This window comes from Chionomys nivalis, chromosome 5 (assembly GCF_950005125.1).
Source record: "Chionomys nivalis chromosome 5, mChiNiv1.1, whole genome shotgun sequence".
Classification (NCBI taxonomy): Eukaryota; Metazoa; Chordata; class Mammalia; order Rodentia; family Cricetidae; genus Chionomys; species Chionomys nivalis.
In genome coordinates, this window is record NC_080090.1 from 32,624,967 (window position 1) to 32,646,503 (window position 21,537).

At 46.9% G+C, this 21,537-nt stretch overlaps 1 protein-coding gene across 1 annotated transcript in view; it reads left to right on the top strand.

Moving 5' to 3' along the window:
• Window positions 1-21,537, top strand: part of Vstm4 (V-set and transmembrane domain containing 4) — an 83,199-nt gene that overhangs the window by 20,645 nt on the left and 41,017 nt on the right. Inside the window, exons 3-4 of the mRNA XM_057770219.1 lie at window positions 7,478-7,546; window positions 14,875-14,982. Of these exons, the coding sequence (XP_057626202.1) occupies window positions 7,478-7,546; window positions 14,875-14,982 (177 nt within the window). The remainder of the gene's footprint in view (window positions 1-7,477; window positions 7,547-14,874; window positions 14,983-21,537) is intronic.

A 21,537-nucleotide genomic window follows, 5' to 3' on the forward strand; every position in this document is an offset into this window, starting at 1 on the left:
CCATATCATAGACTGACTAATTGATTCATTCATTCTTTTGTTTTCTACTAAGACACAGTCTTGATATATTACCCAGCCTTGCTTCCAGCTCCCAGGCTCCAGGGATCCTCCTGCTTTTTGCCAAGAGCTCCAGGCACAGACTCTAGAATCACGTCACTCCTGTGAAATAACCAAGGAGAACCCTAGAAAGTGAAGGAAAGGACAAAGGTGCAGATAATACAAGGGGACATCACAGCTGGAACACACTCTGCAGGCAGTGACGCATTTTAAGGCAGTACATTTAGCAGGAGTGAGATACTGAGGAGGTGGATAGTCCCTGGAGGAAGGATTCTCTGACTCAGGATGTCTTTAGGGCCCAAGCCTGGAGGTCCGTTCTCTCTGGGAGATCGGGGAAGGCTGTCCTACCATAGCATCCATTGTTATCTCAACCAGAGCAGCTGCTATTGGCACAGGAGACCCTTAATATCCAGGGTTGTGTTTTCTCATGGAAGGAGTGATGGAGAGACTCACTGGACCCTTATCTGAGGTTCTGACCACATGTTCCTCCTACATTTCCCCCCATCTGTATGTAATTTTACCCCAACTGCAAGTGGTCTTGGGAAGTGCAAGTATCTAAGAAGTGGAAAGTTCACTAAAGGGAACTCAATTTATAAAGCCATGGGGAAGTTGCCCTCCTTGCTAGGTGAGACTCTCCTGTGTTGTGACTATTTTGAGGCCGTTTATGCTCCGATAAGTGGTCCCAGTGAACTCCCTGGTTTACTGAGACAGGCTTGGGTAGAGTTGGTCCTTGGGGCCCTGTTTGAGGAGAGTAAGCCGTGTTCACATCTCCCCAGGGAAAGTGTACACAGCAGAGATGTATCCTCCTTGTAGATACCCTCACTGCTCTTTAGATGTAACTTTCCTTAAAGCTCTCTTGTGCATGTTTTCTGTGTTGGCACGTGACCCATGAATCGTGGCATCCTTGGGAACACACTGTTGTGACAGGCTCACTCCTGGGTGCTGTTACTCTGTCTGTCTCTGGGCTGTATTAAGGAGATATTGTCTATATTGTTCTACTTGGGTACTAAGTCCAGCCCTGAGCTGGACAAGAGGCCAAGGCCCAAGGCTCCCACGACCCAAACTTCCCCTCCCATATCTTCTTGGGCTTGGCTCCTATGTCTCTTCCAACAGGGCTACTCCATGTGGGGTCCTGAGACCTGGAGCGTCTGACCCTTCTGAGAGGTGTTCACAAATTGCTCCTCTCCTCACTCACCCCCAGAAACCCAGGGGCACTCCCAGAGAATCTTCATTTTCCCAAGAACCAGTTGATTGCCTTGCATGTTAAGTGTTTCCTGCCCTGGCCTACTGGGTACCAGGCAGCTTCCCCTGAGAGCCACTCATGCAGAATCCAGTTTAATACTTTAGCCAGCCTGGCTAAGAAGCAGAGACAGAAAGGCTGAGGTGGGTCTCCCCCTACACCCTTCGAGGGACTTCTCTGTGGCTTTGTTTTCAAGTTAAGATTCAAGGCTGTTGATGCCCCTGTCTAGGCCAGGTTCCCTAAGGCCCTATCAAAGGATGTCACTAAAATTCTTTCCCCTCTCCTTGCAACGTACTTCCTACAATCTTTTCTTTCTTTTTTTCTTTTCTTCTTCTTTTTTAATCTTATGACTGCTCTCAGCCAGCAGCTCACCTAGGGGCAGCAGTGTGGTGGATCTCACAACTTATTAGATTTCGTCCTGTTTTGCTCTCTGGGGAGGGTCTAGAATAACTAGCAACTTGGTTGTCTGGGCCACTGCCTCCTTGAGAAGATACATAGGTCCCAGGCAGGTCCCAAGGCAATGACAAAGCAGCCAGCAGTCAGGAGTTGACTGGGGCAGGAACAATCTTGTTTCTTCTCCTTTTCTGTGATCTTTGAACCAACTAACCAATAGTCATAGTGGTCTGGTAGATCAAAGTCATCTCTGTAGCGGATGTAGCTGTACTGAGAAAGCTTTCTTCCATCTCTGTATCCCTCTTCTCGCAGGTCCACAGAGGAACTAGAGGCCCTAAATTCTGTAGGGCCAGGAGGTTGGGTTCTACACCTGACTTTCCTGGATACAGGTAGGATTGATGAAAATACAATACATAAATAATTGCAGCGTGGGGCAGGCAAAAGCCTCTCACTTGAAGGAGCTGGTGTGGTAAGCTGTCTCAAGGCATGCTTAGCCTCTGCCCAGCTACGGAACCGCCTACTAGTGGCTGTCAGGTTACAGAAATCCAAGCAATGTGAACACAAGGGCTGTTTGCTGTCCCTCCCCACCACTCCTGTCTGACTGCACAGCTGGTTTATAAGGAGAGGAGACCAATAGCCAAAGAACTCAGTCTTGCTGACTTCTGCTAAGGATCATGCAGTCTTCTGATAGTTATCTAGTTCACTGGACATGAACTCATTTTATTTTAGAATGTCTTGGGCCAGCGTGAATAATCCGTGGCGGAACAAGTGTGACATTTTCTTTCTGTCTCTGTGTTTTGTGGTGGGAGTAGTCAAACCTAGGGCTTCACACACACATACTGAGATGTTGACCACTGACTGAGCGATAGCCAGCCTCCAGCAAAGTACAGTCTACAAGTATTGGTCTTTTCTTTCAGCCCATCCACTCTGGAGAGGCCTCTTTTACTCCGTGCCCATAGGAAAGATTGGCCAAGGTCAGTTTCTATTGGCCTTGTGCATGTGCTACAGAGGGAGGGACATCAGAGCAGGGATCAGAGCCATGGCGGCTCCACAACAGAGCCCTCGCTGTGGGACAAGCTGTATCAGACAGCCGGGGCTCCTTACAGTCTGTGTTGTCAGACACAGAGTTTGACATTGTGTCAAATTCACTTGAGATAGCACAGGATTCACAGTGACATAAGATAAGGACAACAGAACTTGGGGGAAATTCCTGAAGCCCTGGCATGGTTCCTATGCAATTTTTCTCTCTTGTAGAAGCAGATAAGTGTTGCTAGTTTTCAGGCACCAAGCAAAATGACTGTCTTTTCCCATCAAATTGCTTAGGCTGAGAAGGCAGGGGAGAGTCGCCATAGTTTGGAAATCCCCAGTTATGAGAATTCTTAGATGCGTCTCCATGTTGTACTAAGTGGAATTGGCTCCCTGCTGTCAGGCATGAGGCAGAAGGACCTGCACTTGGATCAAATCAGAACAATGGGTTCCTTTCCTGAAAGACGTATGGAGGTGCTCTCTGGGCACCGCCTTGGCTAAGCGGATGGAAACCTGTTTCAACTCAGGGTTAGTCACAGGAGGGAAGAACACTTTCATTTTGGCCATTTGGGCAACTGTCCATTCACTCCATGTAAAGGACTCTGAGGCAAAGAACCCTTCTCGGCATGGGAACGGTAGTCGTCAATAAAAGCAACATTCTGCTCTTACGGGATGGACTGCCTGTGGATAGAGAAGTTCGTGACATCTCGAACACAATTGTAAGCACTTGATGTATTCTAATTCATATGATCCTCACCTTGATGTCACAAGTATTCATCACCGCTGCTTTAAAAACTAAAGGCATCGGACACTTCACTGACTTAGCTGAACCCCCACTCCCTGCAAGTTGGACCCTTCAGGCTAGTGTGTATGGGCTCTCTATATCCTTTATCTCCTGTTTTAAACATTGTGTGTATGAGTGTGTGGCATTTGTACTTGTTACTGTAAGTGTGTGCACAGATGCATGCATGTGCAGGACAGGTCAGTGTTGGGTGTCTTTTCTCGATCGCTTTCCACCTTCAGTTTTTGAGACAGTCTGTCATTGTGCCTGAAGGTCATGGATTCAGCTAGACTGGATGACCAATGAGCTTCAGAGATCCCAAGTCTCCATCTCCCCCAGCATTGGGGCTACAAGCATGCTTTGCTATGTCCAGAATATTTCTCCTGCTCATATTTTTTTGAGAATTTCATACATGCCTATAATGTTTGGATCAAACCAACCCCCACCATTCACTCCATTTCAATTTCTACTCTATGTCCTCAGCACTGTTTTCCCATGCCAACTTGGTGTGGTCTTCTTAAAGCCACTGAGTCTTTATTGCTGCCCAAATATCCATGGGTGTGGGACCAGCTATGGGCGCATGGGTAGCTTCTCAGGGGCCACATCCCTAAAGAAAACCCACTCTCCCTAGCACAGAAAACATCAATTGCCAGTAGCCCCTCAGACAGGGATAAGACCTGCCCCAATCCTGGGACCTTGGCTGGCTCTGTCCTAATATAGAGTGCATGTCTTGTACATGTCCTCACAGCCACTGTGAATTATCATATGCAATGGTGATGCTGCTGACTCCTGGATCACACTGAGTGAGACACTGATGCTGCTGACTCCTGGACCACACTGGAGTGAGACACTGATGCTTCTGACTCCTGAACCACACTGTAGTGAGGCACTGATGCTGCTGACTCCTGGACCACACTGTAGTGAGGCACTGATGCTGCTGACTCCTGGACCACACTGTAGTGAGGCACTGATGCTGCTGACTCCAGGACCACATTGGAGTGAGACACTGATGCTGCTGACTGCAGGACCACATTAGGGGATAGTCTCTGGGCCATGATGGCCATCTTTCCACTGCTGGAGCTAAGTTATTCAGAGGGTGTTTAACACCTATCTGCTGTCTTCATTGGACTCTGTGGTACCCTTCATTGGACCCTTTCCCAGGCTCAGTAGATTGAAGACTGAGGTTGTGAAACCACTCAGGGTAGTTCAGAAAATGATTGGAAGGCTGAAGGGTACAAAGTGCACGGATAATTCGCAGAATAGACAGCACACCAAGCTTCTTTGGACCTTGAGTCCCATCAAGCTCAGGTCTCCACCTATACCTTCCTCTCTACTGCTTCTTTCATCCATTCCAGCTTGCTCCCCACCTTTCCGACATAACCACTACACTTAAAATGTACCAACCCCGTCAGACCCCACCACAGCTCAATAAACAATGCTTATTATTTAAGTTCTGGAATCTTGGTTGCTCTGTCAGTAGAGTGCAGGAATTCTGGATTAAAATAAATTGAGCAGGAAGAAGAAATTGAGCTTGGATAATATATTTAACACACACACTGAGAGAGAGGGAGAGAGAGAGAGACAGAGAGAGACTACTTACTCTAGAAAAACATCAAGTGAAGCTGAAACAACTAGTTGTTCTAAAGAATTTGGGTTCTTCTGGGACAGGGGTTTCCTTTAGGAGGGGAGAGAAATCCCTCTGAATTTCTGCTTTCTCAACAGCATCTCTGTGTGTTCCCCAATTACATGTTTATTTATTTATAATTTTGACTTTATGTATGTGAGTATTTTGCCTGTAAGTTATGTCTGTGTACCATGCACATGCCTGATGTCCACGGAGGCCAGAAGAGGGTGTGAAGTCCCTTGAAGCTGGAGCTACAGACAGTGGTGAGCTGGCACATGGGTGCTGGGAATGGAGCCTGGTTCCTCTGGAAGAGCAGCCAGCGCTCTTCACCACCGAACTACTTCTCCAGTTGCTTTATTTATGACCTTCTGTACCTCGGCTGTCATGTTTGTTCTTAGAAGGCCGGAAGATTACAGAGGAGTCCAGTTATCAGGCACATAAGTCTTCCAGAAGTCCATCTGGAGCTGCTCGGCAGGAGCGCAGAGAAAGCCACAGCCAGGATGTTCTGAAGGCAAACGAGTTTGGGGTATTCCTGACTGTGGTATGTGAGCCCTGTGGCAAGCAGTCCAGGCTTTCTGCTATGGGAGCCTGAGGGACTAAACCCAAAGCAAGAAATGGACCAGACTAAAATTACAGCTTCTAGGCAACCCAATTCCTGAGTGGGTTAAGGTGATCGTCAATCTTCTCCCTCTTGCTCTCGGGGAACTGGAGACTTTTCTAGAGAATCAGTAATTTTTTTCTATCAATGTCTGACATTCATTTTGGAAAAATTCTCAGGCATACTGAGACGATGTCAAAACCAAACCTAGATGGGAGAACAAGACCGCGGGTCACATGTAGATGTCAGGCGTGGCTGTTGGAATGAACTTGGCTAGGAAATTAGGTGAGAAACTTGAGGATTCACTGGAGAACCGGGCTGTGTGAAGAACTGGATGGATAATCAAGAGCTGGAAGATTCCACCATACGTGAAGAAAAGACCAGCTGTTTAGAAGACCTCAAAATTAAATATCCCATAAAGGTACAAAAGGGCAAGAGGTTAGGAAGAATGGAGATCCATGACAATATTAATTCAGAAACATACAGGAAGTGCAATAAGAGAATGAACCTACAAACCATGCCCACCTTATTGTTCATCTCTCAAAGTAATTCCACCTGCATTCCCCCTGTCTTTTCAAAATTCAAGTCCTCGGTTCTCTTGTCTAGAGCTCTTCGTGTATGAGAGTTTAAATCTAAATTACAAAAATTGGATCCAATTGTCAGTTTCACGTCTTGGTCAGACTACCGATGTTTTAAGTGTTCCACAGCCACACGTAGCTGCGGGGTGACACTCACGTGGAACCTTCCTGTCGACACAGAAAGTCCCATTGAACAGTCAGATCAGTCCCTGATGTTGTATGTGTTTCATTGTTGTTGTTGTCGTCTGTGATGATGTTCAAGGTTTTACATATTATAGCTCAACTTTTGCTACTGGAAGCAGAGTAAATCCAGTTATCAACCAACAAATAGGTGATGTGGGATTCCCCTCTGTATGCTGTGAATACGATTGGCTAATTAACAAAGAAAACTGTCTTGGTCTGTTAATAGGACAGAACTAAGATAGATGGGGAGGACTGGACTAAATGCTGGGCGAAAAAAGGGCGGGATCAGAGAGAAGCCATGGAACCTCCACTGGAGACAGACACGTTAAAACTTTGCTGGTAGGCCATGACCTCATGGTGATGCACAGATTAATGGAGATGGGTTAAATTAAGGTGTAAGAGTTAGCCAATAAGAAGCTAGAACTATTGGGCCAAGCAGTGATTTAAATAATACAGTTTCTGTGTGATTGTTTCAGGGCTGGGCGTCCGGGAAACAAACAAGCAGCCTCCTAGTACAAATAGGAGAGAACAAAATTATCTCAAGACTAGGAGCCTGTGGTATTTCAGAGTGTCTTACATTCGGAGTGGTGCACAGGCTCTGATCCCCGCCATTGTAGGACCCCAGGTGTTTCTGTTTGGAAATAAACACCCAGCACCGCACCATGGAAGATGCTAAAATCATTAAGGAAGTGATGATTCAGTTTCAGCCCCATCAACCATCTATTTATGTTTGAAGCATGTGGGGCAGGCTTTTAAACTCAGGTTTATGTTTGTTTTGTTTTTCCATGTCGTGGGGCCCAGGTTTCTCAGCTGTGCGGTGTGTGTATGCTGCTGTGTTTCTTCTTGGTATCTGGGTTGTGATGACTTCAGGCAGTTTTGTTAATATGGACATTGTAAATTTAAGAGACATTGGTACCACGTGGCCCATTGGAGATTATAGCTTGTCAGGACCGTAAGGTGTTGTGTGTCACGCTGTCCTGTTTCTTTATGTTTTCAGTGATCTCTCTCAAAGCTACTGAAGATTCATCACTTGAGAAAAAGAAAGCGACCTGGGCATTATTTGAAGGTAAGTCTGGTACCTTGATGCAGCCTCATTTCTCGACAGTAAGAAGGGAATAGGAAAAACAAGGATTCTAGTTTCTTAACTGTTTCATAGCATCAAGTCATGTGCCCAGACTGATCTTTGCAGGACTGATTGGGGAATCCCTAGTAGAGAAAGTGGTGTGAAGCCTTATGCTGCCCAATTCTGTCTCTCACCCCCCAAATCCCTTTCCTGGGTGATACCAAGGAGGGACTCCCAAGTGATGTAAAATTAAAGAATATGCCTACTGAAGCGACCTTTAATTCTTAGTTGCTTCAAAAGCTTGGGGTTCTAGAAGAGTTTGAAAGCTGCAAGCAATGTTTTTTCACCCTATGGTAGAGCCAATCAAGAAGCTTTAAAAACAAGGTTGCTTGCAGGAGATTCTGACTTAGTTGAAATGTTTTAGTACCTCCCATTTGATTCCAGCACGCAGCAGGCTAGGAGCCACGACCTGAGAGACGGTTCCTGGCAGCAGCCCCACCAGGGAGCTTGATATGAATGCAGGCTGAACTCTGAGGTGGTGCCCTATGCGTTTGGAAGGACTGTAGCAGTCAGTTTTGACACACTTTGCTGCATGGTTTGAATCTCTAAGACACTTTGTATAATGCAAACCTCTGGCAAACATTCAAGTTTGAGTCTTGGAGTGGAGTTCTCTACGGGGGTAGTTTTGCCCCTGTCGGGGGACATTTGCTGATGTCAGGAGACAGTTTTGGTCGCCTCAAGTGTGGGAATGACATTAGGAACTTGAAGATAGAGGCAATGCAAAAGACCCTTTCCACATCAAATGATTCTGCCCGCAAATGCTAAGAGTTGGGAGCTTCCAGGTCTCTGCCCCAGAGAAAAGACAATAGAAAAATGGTCATCACAAAATAACTGTAGATTATGACCATAAACAATGACATCATGCACTCTAAGCACTCAGTCAGAGCCTTTGATCAGAGGACAGGGCTTGTCAATGGGGGCAGGACCTTGGGAAGGATTCTGTCTTGTGAAGCCTTTGGGTTGATTGATGAAGAATGAACTAGTCACAGGGATGAAAAAGAGGTGTGCCTACCCACATCCGCGAGGCAAACAAGACAGTAGGTGGCAGAAGGAGAACCAGTCTTGTGGGAAAGCACAGGAATTCAAAGCAGCCTTTTCCATAGTGTGTTAGACAGACACTGTATCTGAAAAAATTCGACTCTAATTGCGGTTGGCAAACCATTCACTGTGACGTAATCTCTAGTTTGCCAGGACTTATTATTTAGTTTTATAGTTGCAAGTAATTTATTCTTTCTTCTTCTTTTTTCTCAGTCCACTTTTTATCCAATAATGAATCTTTGTATTTCTGGAATTTTTTTTCTACACTATATAGTTGCCTTTGTCTGTATCTGAAGACTATCCTAGCAAATCAGTCCCTAGCTCTCTTCCTTTGCCTCTCATTTGGCTTTCTTGTGGCCAGAGATAAAAGTGGCTGCCTTGCCCGCAGAGGGAAGTTGTGGAACAGAAGGAGCAAGGTTTTCTCTTCTCATTGAGGTTGGGTAAGATTGAGACAACCTGGCTGAGTTTTACCCCATCTCTCCGAAGCTGTCTTAAGCCCTGGTGTTAAGATGGGATAGAATGATGGGAAGGCTGTGGGACTCTCTAAGGAGAATGTGCCAGAGGGAGTCCTGACTCCGCCTCTGCAGTTCTGATGGTCACACCAGGAGTCAAGTGTTCACAAGAGTGTGAGGTGGTTTTGATGGACCATATTTTAAAACTGCAATGATATAATAATAATAATAATAATAATAACCATTTGGAAGGACTATAGCAGTCAGTCTTGACACGCTTTGCAGCATGATTTGAATCTCAAAGATACTTTGTATAAGTGTCAACATTTTATAATTCCTCAGATGTAGACACTAAGTGAAATTTGTGGTCCAGCATGGACTTCCATTTCAGTAGAGACAATCAGATCCTATCAAAGACTGGCAGCTGGTATTCTCACCATGCACCATGCATGCCCCAGGTAAGCGGTTTCCATGTCTTCTTCCCCTGTTTTGCTGCTGCTGCTTGTGATGGTCATGGCACTGGAGGCAGCACCAGTAGCAATGTCCCAGTGTTCTGCTTTTTTAACCCGCCACGGCTTTGGCAAGGTCAAGGGTGTAAGTTGAAACTCTTTGGCACAGGATCTCAGGCCTTTTGCCCTTTTGTTCTTGATTGGAAGAGCTTCAATGTGGGTTGTGGACAGATATCCATCCTCCTGGGGCTTAACTGGGCCTGGCTGTGTGCCTGCCCAACAAAGCAAGCATTGATTGTCAGGGCTCTGGATGAGATATTGGAGCGAGTTAAAATCCCTCAGGGCTATCACTCAGGTCTGTTGCCCTGAACAAGATGGTATTACAGGCTACATTAAAAACTAGTGGAAGTACACAGAGTTTTATTGCCAGAACAGCTATTCCCTAGGCGTTTGCCTTAGAACTAGAAGTGTAGAATACCGACCCTGGCTTTCTTGACTCTGTGTGTGTGTGTGTGTGTGTGTGTGTGTGTGTGTGTGTGTGATGTGTGTATTGGGAGAGGGCGGTGCTTGGCAGGACTAAGTAATGCTGGGGTCACCCAGTTTCAAAGCAGCACTGAACACTCTGCTCTGTTGCCAGGCAACAGGTGCCTTTGTCCTGCCCGACTTGTTTGGCAGACTGGGAGGATGGGCAGGAGCTGGCACAGGAACCTTGTCATCCTGTGTTGGCCTCCCTGTGGTGTGCACAGTCACAGCAGTCTGCTGGTCCCTCCATCTGCTTTGAGGAAACCTGGATTTTTTGTCACTTGTCTAAAAATGACAGTGATGTCTTTAGCAGTTCAGGCAAAAAATAGAATTGCAAACAGATTTGGGAACTAAAACGTGATATTTGATATTGCTGTTGAGTGTGCAGGGATAGGTAGTAGTTTACTTTGTTATTTATATACACATTTATCCATTTATTTTATTATTTATTTGGACAGAATGAAATTCAGTGCCTTGCCTAGTCTGTTTAATTCGGGTCTGTGACCTTAGATGATCACTTCACTACAGAGCTAAATCCCCAGTCTTACGTAATCATTCGTTCCTTTATTTATTCATTTGATACCTAGGGCCTCATGAATGCCATGAGCACTCTGCGACCAAACTACACATCCAGCCTCCCTCCCTTGAGCTGTTTAAAAGCTGATATTGTTGAATTTAGGTTTAAAGTTTTAGTTTTATTCTCCAAACAATGCTATTTGACTAGGCTCAATTTTGAAACTTTTTAAGCCATCTTTTAGAAATCGATTTTTTAAAAACAATAACTAAAGGACATGATAGGGTGAGGATAGGGTGACATCAGGAGAGAATGCCAGCCTCTAGTGCACAGGGCAACTGAGCTGTCACTGTAAAAAGCTGACCCTGGAGTCTTCTGATTTTGTGGCCCTGGCTTTGGGTTAACCTTTGTTGACAGAGAGACCTGGGGCCAGTGACAGAGTCATTGTTTTGAACAGGTTCACCCTCCTTTGTGCAGGAAAAGAAGTGCTTGGAATAGGAGATGAAATCAGAACTTCTCAGCACTTCTTGCTGCCTGATCTGGGGAAAACAGGGTGCGGTTTTTCCCTTCCTGTGAAGTGGCATATTCAGGGTCCCATAGCTCCAAGAGCAGAGCCAAGCCGGACAGAGAGCATCCACCGTCACTCACACATTAGGACCCTCGTGAGGGTAGATGGTGCCTACTGGCGAATGTCCATTTCCCCCAGGGCCTTCGTGCTTGGTGGAACAGAGGAGCATCACACACTGGGCAGATGTTCTATGATTCTGCAGTCACAGCTGCCTGTGGAGAACCAGCTCCCTCTGCACCACTTCTAGGCTGAGATCAGCAATGAGTTCTTTGCCTCCCACCAGGAGAGATCAGGCCCCCAATGTGTGTGATGCATTACAAGGACATCTGGCGGGAATGGCAAACCTGAGGGTTCACCTGCAGCCTTGTTTCTTCTTGGTCCCTTTAGCCTGGAGACCATAGAGAGAGCGTATGAAGGCATGGACTGGTGGGTGAGGATGCTTTTATCTTGGGGCATAAAAACTCTAGCAAGCCAGTTTCCTCTCATCCAAGAAGGAAATAGAAGTCAAATTACCCTGCCTTTTCACCAGGCTTGAAACCGGACTCCCTTAGAGGCAGGCTTTGTCTCCATCTGCCCCAGTTCTGTCTGGTCCAGCAAGGCAATTGAGTTATTTAACACTTTTCCCCCATGCCAGCCAAGTTCCTGGAGTATTTTGCTCAACAATGACTAGATCAGGACTGGCTGTGGGGGCACAGGATTGGGGCTGTCCTGTATCCTGGTACCCTGTCCTTATTTGGACCTGTGACCTTAGCTGGTAATGGCCCATCTCTCTCAGAATCCGTGTGTCTTATTGTTGAGTTTCCATGTTGAAGCAGAGGGACAAGCCCGTCCTCCCTAAGGATCCCGACCTCGCAGCCTATGAAGTGAGACAAGGACAGATGTGTCCCTGGACAGAAGCAGTCGGACTTTACTACAGGGGAAGCCACTCTTATTTCCAACAAGACCTCCCACGCCCCATGACTTTCCACCCACTGTAGCCTGGCTTCCACCAGGGGTTTCCCAGCAGCTTCTGTGGGGGAGGGTCCCATGATTGCTTCTGCCCAGCATTGGATGCACTAAGCAACCCTCCCACAGTGCTCCATTCTTGTGTTCAGAACTCCCCCTCCAGTTCCCCTCTGCTTCCATTGTAGCGCCAGGATTCTCACAGAAGAGCCCTCCTTCTGCCCACCATCTACTGACTTTCTTAGCTGCTAATAAAAGTGGTCTGTTCTATACACAAGTCCCAGGATAGGCAGGGTTACATAAAGAGACCCTGTCTCAGAAACACAAACAAACAACAACAACAACAAAAACCAAGCATTTCTCCTTGTCCCGTGGTACTTCCAATACTTACACTCTTCCCTCGGTATCCATGGGGATTTTGTACCATGATTTCTCCAACCCAAAGATACCAAACACACATGGGTTTTCAAGTGCTTTAAAGAACTCTTGTAGTATTTGAATATAACCCATGAATGTCTTCATCTCTAGATGACATATGATACTTAGTACAATGGCTGTGCCACATACATAGTTCTAATACTGTGTTATTTAGCCAAGTATGACAAGAAAAATGTCTACTGTTCAATGCAGTCAGTTTTTAAAAATGATTTGTTGCCTTTGTTATTTTTCTGTTGCTATGACAAAAACCCATGATCAAGGTAACTTATAAAAGAAAGCATTTAATTTGGGGGTTTGTGGTTCCAGAGGGCTGGAGTCCATGACCATGGTGGTGGAGAACATAGTAGCAGGCAGGCAGACACGACACTGGAACGGTAGCTGAGAGCGTACATCTTGATCCGCAAGTACAAGGTAGAAAGAGCTAACTGGGAATGGTGTGGGCTTTTGAAACCTCAAAGCCCACTTCCAGGGACAAACCTTCTCTAACAAAGCCACACCTCCTAATCCTTCCCCAAAAGTGCCATCAACTGTGACCAGACCAAACTTTCAGATATACGAGCCTCTAGGAGCCTTCTCATCCAAACCGTCTCATTTCCTTATGTTTATTTTGTGTGTATAGCTGTTTCCCTGCATGTACATCTATGCACCACATGTGTGCAGTGCCTTCAAAGGCCAGTAGAGAGTGCTGGTTCCTCTAGAACTAGAGTTACGGACAACTGTGAGCCGTGATGTGGGTCCTGGGAACCAAACTTAGGTGGCCTGCAAGAGTAACAAATATTTTTAACCACTGAACCATCTCACTAGGCCCCAAGGTTGCTGTTATTATTTTAATAGTTTTAGTACACAATTGACTGGCTTTGTGGATAATGAAGCTGGAGACACAACTATGCTTAAATTTCAGTTCAAGCTTTTAAGTAGCCTGGAATAGAAATCTACTCAGTCTAGCTTAGATAAAACTGTTGACAAACTCTAAGAACATGAAAGGGCTTACTGACTCCAGGCATGGATTCCGCCAAGTCTCCCTAGGTCTCTGATCAAGTAGGAGACTTAAAAGAACCCGAATGTGTAAGTCTGTTTTCTCTCCCTTCTCTGTGACTGGTCACCTGCATCTCCAAGTTCCTCTTGGAAGCCATTCACTGCCGTACCTATGTCACGCCACCCCGGGACACTGGTTTTCTTTCAGTGAAGTAATTATCTGTCTGCTTCACCATAGCCCAAGAGTTTTGCAAGGGAGCATTCCTGTTGCCTCAGAGGTTCTTCTAGAAACTCAAATCTTGAGAACATAATATGAGATGAATGAGGTCACATTTATGAATACTAAACCTAGAACATACTATGAGATGAACAAAGTGTCACATTTATGAATACTCCACCTAGAATTCTTTGTCATGGGGAAAAGGTAGAAACAATGAATAACCCATGGGAGATGGTTTGGACAACCATTTAGGGGACTAGAGAGATGGTTCAGTGGTTAAGGGCCCTTGCTCTTATTACAAAGGGCTGGAGTTTAGTTCCTAGCACCCCCATAGAGTGGCTCACAGCCTTCTGTAACTAGGGGATCTGATGCCCTTATCTAGCCTCTACAAGAGGTACTTGTACACACACACACACACACACACGCGCGCGTGCGCGCGCGCACACACGTACACGCACAAACACATACCGACATACATATACAATCTTTAAAAAAAAAAGAATTCACTATTTTCATTTCTTCAAGTTTTCCAAAATAGCACTTCCCATTTTCAGTCACTGCCAGCCCAGCTGGAGTGGCCTAATTTAGGCGTATCCTTAGCAGGATTCTGAATGGTATGTGGACAGTCTCACTGTGCATCCTTTTACATGTCTTCATGACTGCGCAAGTTGGATATAGCCATGTGTTTATTTACCATCTGGGTGTTCTGTCTGCTGAAATGTCTCTGCATTCTTTGCCCACTTTCCACGGAGGATTCTTTGCTGACTTTTCAGAGTTGATTTTTGAGAGCTCTTGACGTACACTAGATACTACTCCCTGTTTGGAGCTCTGGTTTTAAATCCTCTTTTCCAATCTGCAACTTGACTTTTCACCTTCCTCATGAGTTTTCAACAGTGGCGAATCAGATTTACCTTTTCTAATGATGGAACACGTATTCTGGGTGGGTGTCCTATCTCTGAACCCTATCCCTAACCATCAAGGTTTATTCATAGGGAGAACGCCTCTGATTACAAGTCTAGGGACTCTTCAGATATAGATCTGACGTTTTCTTCTTGTGCATTTTTTTTTCCAAAAAAAAAATCTTTGTAATTTACATTTGAAATCCTTTTTGTGGTTTGTTTTGAATTAATGTTTATGACGATGTGCTCTTCAGATCTCTATATGTATGCCGTCCTTGTGTGCTGTGTGGGGATCCTCAGCGTTCTGCTCTTCACCCTGGTCATCGCCTGGCAGTCTGTGTTTCACAAGAGGAAATCTAGAGGTAAGGAAACAGATAAGGTCATGTCTGGAATGGGTAGCCACCCACACACAGGCGGAAGACGGCGGGCAAAGTATCACCTTGGTGGGAGAGTATCCTGGGTCAGTAATTGCCTGGAATGGGAAAGCAGCGAAGTGAGCGAGACTTGCTTCTCCCAGGTGCTGCTGAAGTAAACTCAGCTCTGTCACACCGGCTAAATTCCCCTTCCACACATCTCGGCCTTCCTGTGGCTTTGGGTCCCTTAACTACTATCATGTCATTCATCCTGAGGAGGTGGTGGCTGGAGCAGCCTGGCACTGCATTTTGGCTCCCCCTCTTAAGAGTGAGCCTGGGAGCCAAGTATCTGAACCAAGAGACTTGCAAATGTCTTCTTGGCAGGAGAGTCTCCCGCTGTTCTTTCCCTGTCTGGGGCCTCCTCTTTTCCTGTCAGTGCCCCTGATCCCTGGAGTCTGTCCTCAGTCCTTTCTCTCCTGCTTTCCTTCCCAGGCACTGCAATCCATGACTATCTCCTTAGAAACACTGTCGATCTTAACCACAGTCCATTTCTCTAAGCTCAGCTTCCCAAGTCCAGTGGTTCCGAGAACATGTGTGCCTCTGTTCTCTTCTCCATGGCCCAGTGGGCCTTTGTCCAGGGTCTTGCCTTCCTCCTAGAGGCCAACTCAAGCTTTTATTCCTTTAAAGCCCCCTCTGAATGTTCCTCATGCACACCCTGCCCCAGAATTTTCATAACCAATTGGAGACACATTTGCTCTCAGAGGTGACCAAGAAAGACTGAGCCCAGTTTCAATGACACCTCCTCACTTAGCAGCCAAGGACCCAGCTTCTGCCCCCTCCTTCCTCATGGAGACTTGAGGAATGGGAGTGCACCTGTCTGAGAGCTGGGAAAGGAGCGATGCTCACAGCCTGAGCACATCTCTGGTGACATAGCAGTAAATCATACATCACTGTCACTATTAGCCCTAGGTTGTGAATCTGGGAAGACTTGGCTTCTGTTTGTGCTCACAGGGAAACTGAGTGACAGCCACGAAGGGGACGCTCCCCAGAGATGTGGACAAGACTGGGGAAAAGCAGGAAGAGAAATGGACATCTAGGGGCTGATACCATAGGAGACTGTCCCTCGCGGGTGAGGAGGAGAGGGCCTGGAACCTGGAAGAGCTGCTGTTGTCACAGCGTGTGGCAGCTGAGAGCACTTTCCTCCAAAAGACCTGGGTTCAATTCTAACCGCTGACATGACGGTTCATGTCGGTAACTCCAGTCCTAGGGAATCCGACACTTTTTCAGAGCCTCCTCTAGCACCAGGTATGAACATGGTGCACAGACATATATCCAGGCAAAACATTCAGGCACATAAAATAAAATAACAGGAATTTGCTGTTGTGGGAGAAGTAGTACCCAAGAGCAGTTCTGCCAATGTCCAGCTGGGGCAACAAGAGGGCCCAGGGATCCTGCATTCTCAGCCTCCCTTCTTTAGCACAGGAGTCGAGTCCCTGGGTGCTTTTTCTCCTTGAAGTTAAACCAAAGCCAGCAAGCATGGAAGACAAAGGTGCCATCGGTAGCTTCCAGGGTCTAGATGGGGTTGACAGGGAGCAGAGAACAGCATGCAGCCCTTGAAAGGGAGCCAAGGGTCCAGGCCAGCTCTCCCTCCACAAGAGCCCGAGTGTTTCCCACATGACTTGTGTTTCACTGTTCTGCCCTTGGGTACCTTTCTTCATGGCATCTGCCGCCCCATCAAAATTGTCCCAGCATTTCCCTTGTTCACGGTCCTCAGCTCTTCTCCGAGCTTGTGGCAAATGTTACTCGCGGTATTGGCCCTTTGCCCCCCTTCCAGAGAACTCTGTGTGAGGCAGAGTCCGTGCACGTGATCCGTCCTCCTTGGAATTTGGCTCATGACAGATGCTCCACAAATGGTGAACAAACAGATTTGCGGATTCCCAGCTGCTCTGCTTCCAGCTGCTGAAGCTTAGAAGGCCCCAGCAGTTTCTAGGCCGGGTGTGTGCATTGGGCAGCTCCACCAGGGCTTGGGCAGACTTGAGCTGCCGACCCTGTGGGACTTCAGGAATCAAAGAAAGGCCAAGAATGGCAGGCTGGACACACAGGGGCGCCTGACATTTTCCCCCAGACCTCACAGAGAGACCTCAAGAAATGAGGATGATGACATCATCATCCCCAGCCAGGGTGGGCTTGAAGGTGACCTCCTTTGCTTAGCATCTAAAGCCCTACTCAGCTGTCAAGAGCATTGTGTGAGCACCTGTTATAGCTCAGGCATATGGCTCTACACCTCCATGTCCTTGTGTGTGGCCTGCATGGCCCCCATGAGATAGAGAGCGTGATACTATCCCTATAGTAGGCAGTGGCAGAGATGAGGCTCAGTCTCTAGCTCTATCTCAAACGCCCTACTTTTCATCTGAGGATGATTTTTATGAAGGACCTTACCTCCAGTTTTCTGGGGAGGTTGTGAGTAAGGTTCTTCCCACACGGATCTGCCTGGCTCTGTGGATCCAGGTACATCTTTTGATATGTCTGAGTTTCAGAGAGGACAGTGGTCTATTCTTGGCGATTCCTAAAGGCTGCATGGGATGTGTTTGAAGACATGACGTTAAGATTTGGACATAAAATGTCTCCACCCAGGACACATGTGGTTGAGGCTGGGCCTCAAGCTGACAGAACTATCTTGGGAGGTTCTGGGAACTTCAGAAAGTGGCACGTAGCTGAAAGAGGTGGGTTACTGGGATCAGTTCTTGGAGTTTTCTCGTCACTGACCCTGTCCTGGTTCATTCTATGCTTTTGTTCACCAAGAACTAAAGAGCAGTCTCTGTCACTTGCTGCCCCTTCCGTGGTGTTCCGCCAGAGCACAAGAGGTCACGAAATCATTGGCTGGGCCCTCTGCAGCCATGAGCAAGGAACTCCTTCCTTCCTTTCAAATGTTCTTCCAGATATTTTAGCCACAGCTATAAAAAGTCAATAACACACTTGATGTACATGCGACAGAAACAAGTATGCATGGTTGCAAACAGGCCTTAAAATCTGGGGGCGGGGCTCTTCCTAAAACCGCAGCTGCTGGTACAGTTTCCAGGAAAGTGCATAACAAAGCCCACATGCTTGGTTTGTGGACCCTTGTAGCATCTATAGTATATTAAAAGGGAACAAAAGCACACTTAGAGACATTTCATTTAAATTAAATGAACTTAGGTTCTAGGATCTTTTGAATAGATTTCTTCCCATTTATAATGTGAATTCCAGAAGGTCATTAAACTGGGACGAATCATTTGTGAACTGTGTTATTACCACATGTCCAGCACCCCTGTCCTCTGCCAGTTAAGTATAGTTCTCATCAGTACCATAAACAGAATTATCCTTAACAAATCCAGATTGTTCCCAGTTGGTGGATTCTCCTTGAATACCAAAGCCATTGAGCAGAGTATTTCTAGCTCTGATCCTTTGTGTCCTGAGTTCAAGGATATCAAGTTTTGAGACACTGGCAGACTAGTCCAGCAGAGGGGGGTGGGGCAGATCCACGAAAGAGCAGCCCCTATAGCTCCTGCAGAGGAGGGCGTGCAGAGTGATGGTGATTTCCCCCAGTATTGCCGTCTCTCCCACTCTCAGACTGGAAGCAAGGTAGATACCAGCTTTGGGAGAAAGAAGGCTTACAGCCCAGTTACTATATGGAACTGGGGTATGGAATCCTGGTTTGTTTCCATGGCAACTACCTGGCCAGGGTATCCCACAGGAAGTGGCCCCTGTTGTGGGCTAGCTATGAATCTCATTGAGAACCATTAAGCATTTTGTGGGTCATACTACATGTGTCCAAATGATTGTGTGACCCTCAGACACTAAAAACCAACGACACTTGTCAATTTTGTATAGCATGGTCTCACTTCCCAGGCCTTGAGTTATAACAAATTTGCATCATTGCGACGAAAGCCAAACCGTAAATAAAGGGCTGAGAACAGTGTTTGGTTTTAAGAAGATCCAGTTCTTACTGGGGGGTTCTGCTGTGAGTCTGTTGGTTTGGGGTTTTTTCCCCTTGAAATACATTGCTTAGACTTTTGCACACATAGTTGTGGAAGCCAGCCCTTCCTGTAGGCATCGCAGAGCACTGAGGTCTGTAGGTTGCTCCTACCCAACAGTGCTTTTTGGTTCCTGCAGCAACATCTGGACAGAGGCCATCAGAGTAGCGGACCCACTCCTGAGGACCCTGCAACACTCTTGGCTCTTCCGAAACCAAGGGCAACAGGCCAGCTTTTTTGGCTGCGGTTCTGCCTCAGCTATGTTTCCAGGACACCCAGCTGGACTTTGAGCGAAGCTAATTGTACCCATGTGTTACCAGTCCAGCACAAACATACACCATTCTTCCCCCTAGCACAAATTTCTGTCCTTGCTCTGTGTTAGTGCCTGCGGTGCCCAGGACCTCATCTCAGGGCCTCTTTAGCTGGGTCACCCTGGAGAATACTAGTCCTGGGGTCCAGGACTGAGCTCTGAATTCCGATGTTTTCTCAGGACACTGCTTTCTAAGGCCGTTGCTTTTCAGGAGCCCACTTAGTCTTGCTGGCCCAGGGAGCTTCCAGTGATCCCCCAGCCTTCTGTGCCCAAACTTCTAAAAGTACAGTCTGTAAGGCCTTTTGGAGCCAGGTAGGAGCAGTGGCAGCCTTTCCTTACATTCTGAACTCTTCACAGGGAGTTCTTGTTCCTTCCCATTTGCAGTCTGTCTTCTAAGACCAGAGACTGGACAATCCAAATCTCATTCCAACCTATCCCTCCCATGCTTGCCTCCTTGCCAAAAAGAGCCAAAGGGTATATGGACTTCTCCTCCAGAGGTACAAGAAAAAAGGAACTAGGGATTGGGTCCCACTCACAGCCAGACTGGGGTGGGAGAAGAGACCACAGCAGACAGAATGGGCGACTGGGGTGACAGACCAGAAGGATGACCTGACAAGGTCAAAGGGCTCAGCAGTCTGGAGTCAGAGATAGCTGGTAGCCCCAAGATCAACTTCACCCCCCACTTTAGGCTTTCATCCTACTGGTTCTGGACAGGCCCACTGAGAATGGTGGAAAAGAGGCCATCTTACCCTTGTGAGCCTGTGACCCTCCTGGTAGCTTCCTTTAGAGTTCTGCACTGAGAGCCTACCTTCAAATTCTTTTATCTATGAAGCAAGTCTTATTTTTGAGCCCACAAATCCCCCAGCTGCATACCAGGAGGAGTGTTCCTCTTTCCGTTCAGGACTGTGGGTGTCCTGGGTGTGAGCAGAGTGGGAATCCTGTTACTCTGCCTCCCGTGACTGGAGAAATCCTGAGGAAAGGTTTCCTTTGGCTCCCAGTTCGGAGCTTTCAGTTGATGATCACTTGGCCCCATGGCTTTGATGCTCAGGGAGGCGGGACCTCATAGCAGGAAGCATGCAGGGAGCAGAGCGCTCATCTTGTGGTATCTTGGAAGCAGGAAGGTAGAAGGGAGCCAGGAACATGACATAAGACCACTTCAACCATGCTCTACCACCTGTTTCCATCACCGCACAGTATGTCATCACCCAATCACGAACCAGCTAACAGATTGATTCATTGATGACATCAGAACCCCTGTGATCCAATCATTCCCCCAAGGCCTTACCTCTAAGCATTCCCGCATTGGTGGTCATTCAGTGTCATTTCTGTTGCTGTGACGAATACCCTAACCAAAAGCAGCTCTGGAGGATACCAGGCTCATTCATTTGGTTTGCTATGACAAGTCACAGTCCATCACTGAGTGAAGTTAGGGGGGTAACTCAAGGCTGGAATGTAAAGACACGCCCACTTGGTATTTCACACAGCACTTCCTTCAACTGAGGAACTCACTTCCTTCCTAGCCAAAGATGGCGAGAACCATGGCAGAGTATGCCTGCTAGCTGGATCATGGGCTCCTGTTCATCTAGCTTTTTGATACAGCGCTGGACCAGCTGCCCTGGGAATGGTACTGCCCATGGTGGAGTGGGTTAGGTCCTCCTACACCAATCTAAAAATACCAAGACACTCTCCACAGTCATGCCCATAAATCAGGTCAATCTAGGCAATCCTTCAATTGAGATTCCCTTCCAGGTGACTAGGCTGTGTCAAGTTGAGTGTTAAAACTGACTAAGACAACGCTCAAGCTTTCAATTCCTGAGCCCTTGGGGACATTCCAGATATAACTGTAAACAAATACCCTCTCCAGTGATGGCCTTATCTTCCCTGGTCACAAGGTTCCGTATCATGCTGGCCATCCCACTGCTAAGGCTAACACACACTGTCACAGGAGACAGAAGTGAACCGTAGATATAATCTGTTGTCTCATTGCCGAGGTTTTAAAACACAACCAGGTAAAAATTTGTTTTAATCTATTATGTTCACAATACAGTCGAATTGCGTTTTGAATTGCATATTGCACACTGACCTGCGAAGCCTGGCATGGCTGCACACCTTGTTTGGGGCTCCTGTCATAGTGAGGGCTGCTGGTCAGCACGTGGGGCAGAACCCAGCAGATGGGCAGCTTTACGTGCCCGCGGTGCTTTTCATTCACCAGGTGTAGCCTAGTGTTAAGACTCCTGGCCA